Source organism: Tribolium madens, unplaced genomic scaffold (assembly GCF_015345945.1).
Source record: "Tribolium madens isolate multiple individuals breed KSU strain unplaced genomic scaffold, Tmad_KSU_1.1 Scaffold_19;HRSCAF=116;Tcas5.2_LG9, whole genome shotgun sequence".
In the NCBI taxonomy this organism is placed as follows: Eukaryota; Metazoa; Arthropoda; class Insecta; order Coleoptera; family Tenebrionidae; genus Tribolium; species Tribolium madens.
In genome coordinates, this window is record NW_025400983.1 from 2,324,763 (window position 1) to 2,332,517 (window position 7,755).

Here is a 7,755-nt window from a genome sequence, read left to right on the forward strand (position 1 = left end):
GAAACCCCACCCGAAATAAAATCCTGGTTACGGCCCTGATTTCACCGGTCAGGAAGCCTCACGTTCTGAAACGTAGTCCAAACTGAAGGCAATTTCGTACTTCTTTGAGTACAAAAAAACCACAATTGCGCGTCTTGTCTGACTTTGGTAGACCATCGAGCTGTTGGTAAACCTGCAAAACTGCTCCGACGACTGCTCGAACGTGGGCTGGTAGATCCACACGTGATCACAAGCACAAGTGTCGCCACCACAAGTCGACAAATTCATAAAACTTCAAAAATTTGAAACTGTTCGAATGTAAAGTCTGTTTTTTTTTTTAATGGAAATGCCATACAGTCTTAACGTTGACATCACTAGTAAATTATTTTATGGTAATTTTAATAAAGGAAATTGGCAGTTCCGGTTTTTTGATTTATTTTGAAAACAGTCATTGAACGTCAACACAAAAAATCGTCTAAGAAAATTTAGAGACGAAACACCAAAAAGGAAACAAATTCGGTACACTTAACAGTTTTTCGAAATTTGGAAACGAATAGTTCGCAAGCAGGAAGTTAGAAAAAGGGCCCGTTAAAATGTAGATGACATTTGTAATGCAGGTTTGCTAAATATTCTTAATTTTTAGCAAGAAATCGACTAGAATAGAAAATAAACATGAATGAGAAGAAACCTCGGAAAGAACGCAATTAAATTAGTGTCTTGTGCATTGTTTTTTGAGGATCAAGTTGAAAAAGTAACAATTTTGAAACTAAAGCTGAAGAAGAATTTATAAAATGAATCAACTTTAAGCTCATTTCAATCAATTACACAAAATTTATTGCCAACCATCATAATACCTACTTGTATCTTTTGCTAAATAACTTTTTTCCGTATAAACAAACTTTTTCTTCAAAGTTTTTGTAGCAAGAACCTCATTTTTGTCCACTTACTTGCGGTGTGTTTCTATCAAAATTATTAGCACTCAATTTCGTCTTTAGACCTTAGGTAATGTTGTCTGTCCTCAGATTCATAAAAGTCAAATTTTTGACAACATCTCAATTTGAACACAACCATAATTTTTTAACAAAATTTCTAGGGGCAAAAACAAAGAGCAAACAAAATTTGTGGCTATGGAGACAAGCTGCTACCAATTTTTTCACCAAAATTTTGACTTGGTAATTTCCATTTAAAAAAAAAACAGACTTTAGGGCCTATTCTGTAAACATACAAACAATTTTAAAGGGTGTTAAAAATTTTAAATCACATTTAATATTTCGATGCTATTCTGTATGTATCTTTTCTGTTAAAATTTTAAATACCCCCTTTATTTTTCACCTTTAAATGCTTAATTTTTAAAGGGTACTTTGTGGGTAGCATTTAAAATAATAAAGGAAACAAACGTCAGTCGTCAGTGTAGAAAAATGCAAATCAGTGGTAGAAGTGTTAAACATCGTGCATTATAAACAATGGCGTTTGATGGATTTCTTCATTTAATTATTGCTTATGAAGAAGACATTAGAAAAAACAGAGTAGAAAACAGAATTTATCAGCGTCAATTACGGGATACCACAAATCCATTTATGTACTTTGAATGATGCTTTTATTTCGTTTAAATAAATTTAAGATTAAGATTTAGTCAATGACAGTTATGCAAAGAGCACAACGAAATACTAGAATACCAGTAGGAATATTAATGAGATGACCAATGCAATTATTCAAGGATTAATTAATATTTGGATAAAATTTCCTGTTAATGAAGTTGCGATTGTAATTATTGACTGTGCACATATTAAAATTATTTTTCCCCCAGAAGAACATCCTATATATCCAGGTCAACCATGTTATTGTAGCAAAGAATATTACTGGCCAAGAATTCCAAACATTTTTCGTTTTCGATTTCTTGATATGCCTGCAAACTGAGGCTCAACAATTCTCTTTTTTTTGTCTTTTTTAAATTTCCTTATTTTGGATTCTTTAGAATGAGTTTGATCTAAAATGTGCATACCTTATGTGCACCTCTTTCTGCGCTTTCGTCATTTGTGCCAGTCTTTCTTTAAGCATTTTGAACGTTTTTTACGGAAAATGACAAATAAAACTGACTTGACATTTTTCGTAGTCGGCTCATCATTTAAAACCAGCAAAAATAGTTCATTTATAACAAAATAATAACATTTCCTCTATTTAATACGATGAAAGCCGAATATTTTAAAGGGTCCGTTTAAAAAATATATTTTTAAATGAGCATTTAATTTTATGCATACAGAATAGCTTATTTAAATTTAAGGGTTTAAATATTTAAATTTAAAGGTTCCTTTATTTTTTAATAAGTATTTACAGAATAGGCCCTTTTAACTTACTTGAAGGTGATTTTTATGACGCAAGAGGGGCACGAAACGAACTCGACGATGCAGCGTCTCTCGGGTTTGGTTTTGTAAAATCGCTCGAAAATGTTGTTGGAGTAGTTGGCTTCCAGAGTGCCCGATTCGCCATACTCGAGGAAGATTCGCTGACCGTTGATGTGGCCACAAATGTCGTCGAGGAATTTGGTCGAGATTGAGTGAAATAAAAGGAGGAGAAGGAATTTTTGCAAAGTTTTGCGTGTGGCGGTCATGTCTCGACTGGGAATCTGGTTAGGGGAAGCCCCACAAGGGTAATCTGATTTGGAAAACGTCTTGGTTTTGCACAAATCGATCATTAGCTAATTAAAAAGTGCAAATATTCAAGTTCAGATTCAAACCAAAGTGAGTTTTTTTGTATACGTGCTACTTTAACTCTCTAAAATGAGTCTTTTTCGGACTCAAACCGAAAATTTGAGTTGAAAATCTTTAAAAGCAAAGTTAAACTAACTCAAAGTGCTTTCTGCGAAGCATCGCTTGGTTTGGAAACTGTTAAAAAATTAAATAAATATTGCAAAAAACAAAAATCGTTCTTTGATATTACATTTTTTGTTTCCTTTCCTCTTGTGATTAATTCGTTTTCCCAAAACAACCAAAAAATATATAACTTTTAATTTGTTCTTTAATTCAGCTTATATTTAATGGTTTCTTCCAACTTTTTTTTATAAAACCGTTCTGGAGACTTAGTTATTTTTGAAATGTATAACTTCAAAAAAATGGCCAAATTGGACGTTTTTCTCAAAATGTTTGTTATTAAACATACTTTACAAAAACAATTTAAAAAATGTTATAGTCCTAAATTTTGTACTGTTAGGTCTTATAGTGTGTTGCCAACTTGCCATTAAAAAAAAATAATTTTTTTGCAGAATTCAAAAACAAAACAAAAAATTGAAAAAGATACAACTCCCATTTTTTTAGTCGATACTTAATTATCAACTTTATAAATTTACCAAAAAAAAAATGTCCGAAAAAAATCAAAGTTACTTTTTTCTCCACGACGCACCACAAAAATTTAAAAATTACATTTTTTTCTAATAATTTCCAAAACAAAAATTAAGCCGAAGTACATACCTATTACGAAAAAAATTATTCGAATTTTTTTATCAAGTCAAATTATTGAAAATTACAAAATGTATACAAAAATTATTTTCTTACGACATTAAATTATAAACAAACATAAGCTCTTAAAGGTGAATAAAAAGTATGGAACCAAACGTTTTTTGTTTAAACTATTTATTTTTTGAAAAAACTAATTGATGAGTGTTAAAGTACTATAAAAATGTGATGATTTAACAAGAATAAAATTTTTCGAAATTTCCTTTTGTTTTTGAGTTCTACAAAAAAAAATATTTTTTTAAATGGCAACCCTCTATAAAATCATTTTTCTCATAAAAGCTATACTNTTGTTTTTGAGTTCTACAAAAAAAAATATTTTTTTAAATGGCAACCCTCTATAAAATCATTTTTCTCATAAAAGCTATACTCTAAGGATTACAACTATCTCCTTTATTTTTAATTTTAACAAAAATTTTTTTTTACATAAATTGCAATTTTGACAAAAAAAATCGCATAACTCAAAAACAAAACAAAATTTCGTTCTGAAAATACGATCACATTTTTTATATTACTTTAATTTATATTAATCATTATTTTCTGGAGGCAAATGATTAAAAATAAAACCGTTTGGTTTCATACTTTATATTCAGCCTGTATATGTAAATACAATTTTTATTCATTGGTCTTAAAATAATATTTTTTTTTTGATTTTTGTCGAGATTTTGGTTGATTTTTGTCTTTATTTTTGGAACCCGGAGCAGTCTATTGCCAATAACTCCGGACTTATTGGTAATAACCTCTTATATTTGGTACCGTTAGATAGAAAATTAAATTTTCTGACATATATTAAAAATTTCAGTGCTCTACGATGAATAGTTATCGAGAAAATTTCTGATAAAGTCAAAAATATCGAAAATTTAAATCCGACTATAACTTCAAAACTAATAGGAATTTTGAAGTTTTCTTGACGCCAATCGATTCCCCGGAACATTTTACATAGGCTTAGGTCAAAATATAACATCATTGAGGCACAGTTTTGCCGCAATTTACAAAATAAAAAAAACTAAAAATTTGTTAAAATTTAAAATCTAGTGTTTTTGAACATTTTTTGCGAGATATCGACTTGGCTTTAGCCTCAGTCGATAGATTTTCCCACGCTGATTACGATGGTGTTAAACTTTTTGCTCTAAGTATAATAGTTTGGCCGTAATCGTCGTTCAAAAAGTCAAAATTGTCAAAATTGTGAAACTTTAAACGCGTTTTTCTACGAAACTATAAGACTTAGAGTATAAAGCTAAAAACCATTAGAATTAGCTTGAAATTATCTATCTAATGGCGTAAACCGGAAGTCGCTCCGGGTTATGGTTCCGGGTACAGAGCCATTTTTAGTTTTATTAAAAAAAAATTAATATCTCAAAAACTATGAGTCCTAGATCAAAACGATTTGTACAGGCGTGTTCTACGGTTAATTTTACATATAGTGCTAGTTTTTCATAAGAATAAAAAAATTTTGATTTTTTGGTCAAAATCGGATATTTCTAGCATTATTCTTAACTTTATTATTCTATATCTCAAAAACTATGCATCGTAGAGTATTTTAACTTGTTGCATCGTGTTCAGCGCGTAATTTTACGTCTAGAAAACTATATTTCAAGCGTTTTTACGACTTTTAGTAAATTGACTATTTTTACGATTTTACTACCGCTCACCTTGAAAAACTAAAAAAATTCGTAATTTTTTAAGCTTGACCCAATAACGTTTTATGTACTTTTTTGATCCTTTAAAATTTCTAGAAATGTAAATAAACGTTATATGGATAAATTTTTTTGATTTTTGTCGAGATTTTGGTCGATTTTTGGCTTTATTCTTAAAGAGAAATTCGACTTAAAAAGGTTTGAAATATTGAGCAAAAGTTACATTGATTTCTATTAATAAACGCTCAAGACCAGCCAATCACTTCCACTTATCGAAATTTCGAGATACAGAAGTTCGATTTATCGATATTCTACTGTTATCAAAAATTCAAAAAAAACGAATCCGTTGTTTGCCCATAACTAGACTAAACTTAAAAAAAATTAAAATTAAAAAAAATTCTCCATATTCTTACTAAAATTCGTTCACTAACAAAAATTTTGAAAAAACCTTTATTTTGGCTCGCATTTCGAAAAAAATCGAAACTTTCTAAAATTTTTTGACAACAAAAGTTAGAAAAAAGCATGGGGTTAAACTTGACCAGAACCAGAATATAAAAAATGTAACTTAAATTAAAAAAAAACAACAGTCCATTCACAGTAAAAAATGTCTCTCTCCTCGCTGAAACATGCTTCGAAAAATGGAAAAAACAATTAATTGATTGAAACAAAGTTAAAAAGTCACTTCATTGAAAACTTCCGCTGTTTCTATCACAGGAAGCATGTGGGACCACTTATCAAAAAGATTACAACAGTATTTATAGAAATTTTATTGCAGAGAATCACCTGTCAAGAACAAACAACACTTACAAAATAACAATGTTTCGGAATTGCGATAATTTTAATAGCGCGATAAAACACGAGGTATGGTTTATTTCAAGCCTGATTTTTTCCCAATTAATTTCCTCCCATCGCACACAAACAAAACAGAGTCGTGTCCAACACTCACAGTAGCGTTGTCGCTGTCCAAATCTATTATTAACGCCCTTTAACTTCAAGTACAATCAAATAATTGCTCAAATTCGCTGTATTAATCAAGTCGCGATCTACGCAAACTCGGCCATCATTGATGTTTTCTCAAATCATCCCTTTTCCCAGTGCCATGCTCCACGTATCCCAAGTTTGCATTAATTTTGTGTGTTTCGAGTTAGTAAAAATGACATTTGCAGGTTTTCGATTTGTCACAAGTGCTCAATTACCCGGAAAAATAATGACGCCTCCAACACCTTGAAGTCGCAACGAAAACCCAAGGATATGAACCTTAAAATCGGTCCAAAATGATCGAACACAGCGGTTGCAAAATCGTCGTGATCATCGCACTTTCTGTGTTCTTTTTCGTCCCGATTTTGTACTACAAAAATGAGTTCCTCGACCAAAAAACGATTTTTTTCACCACTGAAACGCAAGATTACAACGGTAAGTCAGTCGCACCCACAATTAATTAAAAATAAATGTTTTTTTTTCGTAGAAAGTAGTTATTTGGTCGCGACCCCGAAATGCAAGATACCGAATTTGGACCCGTTCCAGGCCGAAATCTTGAAGTTTTACCATCCGAAAAAATACTTTTCTTGTAGTAAACATGATTTGTTAACGTTTGTGACAAAAAACGACAATATTGCCACTCTCCATATTAATACAACAGTGCTTCCGTCCTACAGTAAGAATGACATATCGTGCTGTTTGGCCAATATCACTCGCACGGAAAACAAGCAGAATCCGGACGACAGTATCAGGTAAAAATCCGGGAAAAATCCGGGAAATAGAGAATTAAATTTGCTTTCGATTGGTTTTTATCGCATGGTTCTAGCTGCAGCGGTTTGGAAGTTAAGAGCGTTCAAAGTTGCCCAAAACTTTTTTTTGAAAAAAATCAAATGATCACAAACATCCTTGTTATTACGGAAATGACAAGTGGTTTTCGTGGTATTTTTTTGACACCCATATCAGTGTTTTAATAGTTTCATTAAATCAAAAATGAATGACAAATATTTTCAGAAATAAAGTTCTTATTTTGTTATCGACTTAAAAACTATAAAAAATGTATTTGAACACAAGTTTATAAATTACTTATATAATTGTTTACAAAATGTAGTTAATTATTTTTTAAAATTTATTTGAAATTTTTTATTTTCACTTTCTTTTCTTTAGTTTGACTTTTGTGCACTTCTTGTTATATTATTCATTTTTTTGCTATTTTTTTTATTATGTTATAGAATTCTGTATCCGTTGGCCAAAGAATAAAAAAAATACTATTACAACACTTGTCAGTCCCAAAATGAGTGCTTTAATAGATTTATTAAGATATTTGTTTCTTTTTTTTATTTTTTATTTATCAAGTTACTAATATAAACAGAATCAAATTTTCATGCATGTTACCAACTTTGTAGAAAAATATCTTATTTGTTTTTGCTTCTAGTACACTTTATTATCTAAAATTCTCAGAAATTTATTTGGTATAAACAATTCACAATAACTTCTAATCTGTCTACAAAGTCAAGATTCATTTCGTGAAGAAAAAATTTCCTATATTTTTTATATCTAATCTAATATTTATCTTTTATTTAGCTTTACTTGATTTTTAATTACTTTAAACTTTACTTAGTTTTTGTGGTTTGCTTTTTGTACATTTTATAAATTTC

General features: G+C 30.1%; 2 protein-coding genes across 8 annotated transcripts in view; one reads left to right on the top strand and one right to left on the bottom strand.

Moving 5' to 3' along the window:
- LOC123016062 overlaps nucleotides 1-2,696 on the bottom strand; it is an 8,777-nt gene extending 6,081 nt beyond the window's left edge. For both annotated transcript variants that reach the window (XM_044416264.1, XM_044416265.1), the window contains exons 1-2: nucleotides 2,334-2,696; nucleotides 63-271 (exon numbers count right to left, since the gene is read on the bottom strand). In XM_044416264.1, the coding sequence (XP_044272199.1) occupies nucleotides 63-271; nucleotides 2,334-2,671 (547 nt within the window). In that variant the 5' untranslated portion in view covers nucleotides 2,672-2,696. The remainder of the gene's footprint in view (nucleotides 1-62; nucleotides 272-2,333) is intronic.
- LOC123016063 overlaps nucleotides 1-7,755 on the top strand; it is a 31,838-nt gene that overhangs the window by 17,652 nt on the left and 6,431 nt on the right. For 3 of the 6 annotated variants that reach the window (XM_044416268.1, XM_044416270.1, XM_044416269.1), the window contains exons 2-3: nucleotides 6,289-6,535; nucleotides 6,588-6,852. In XM_044416268.1, the coding sequence (XP_044272203.1) occupies nucleotides 6,397-6,535; nucleotides 6,588-6,852 (404 nt within the window). In that variant the 5' untranslated portion in view covers nucleotides 6,289-6,396. Of the gene's footprint in view, nucleotides 1-2,391; nucleotides 2,718-5,930; nucleotides 5,984-6,036; nucleotides 6,240-6,288; nucleotides 6,536-6,587; nucleotides 6,853-7,755 lie in introns of those variants that run through there. The other 3 variants (XM_044416272.1, XM_044416271.1, XM_044416266.1) reach the window with 3 other exon arrangements.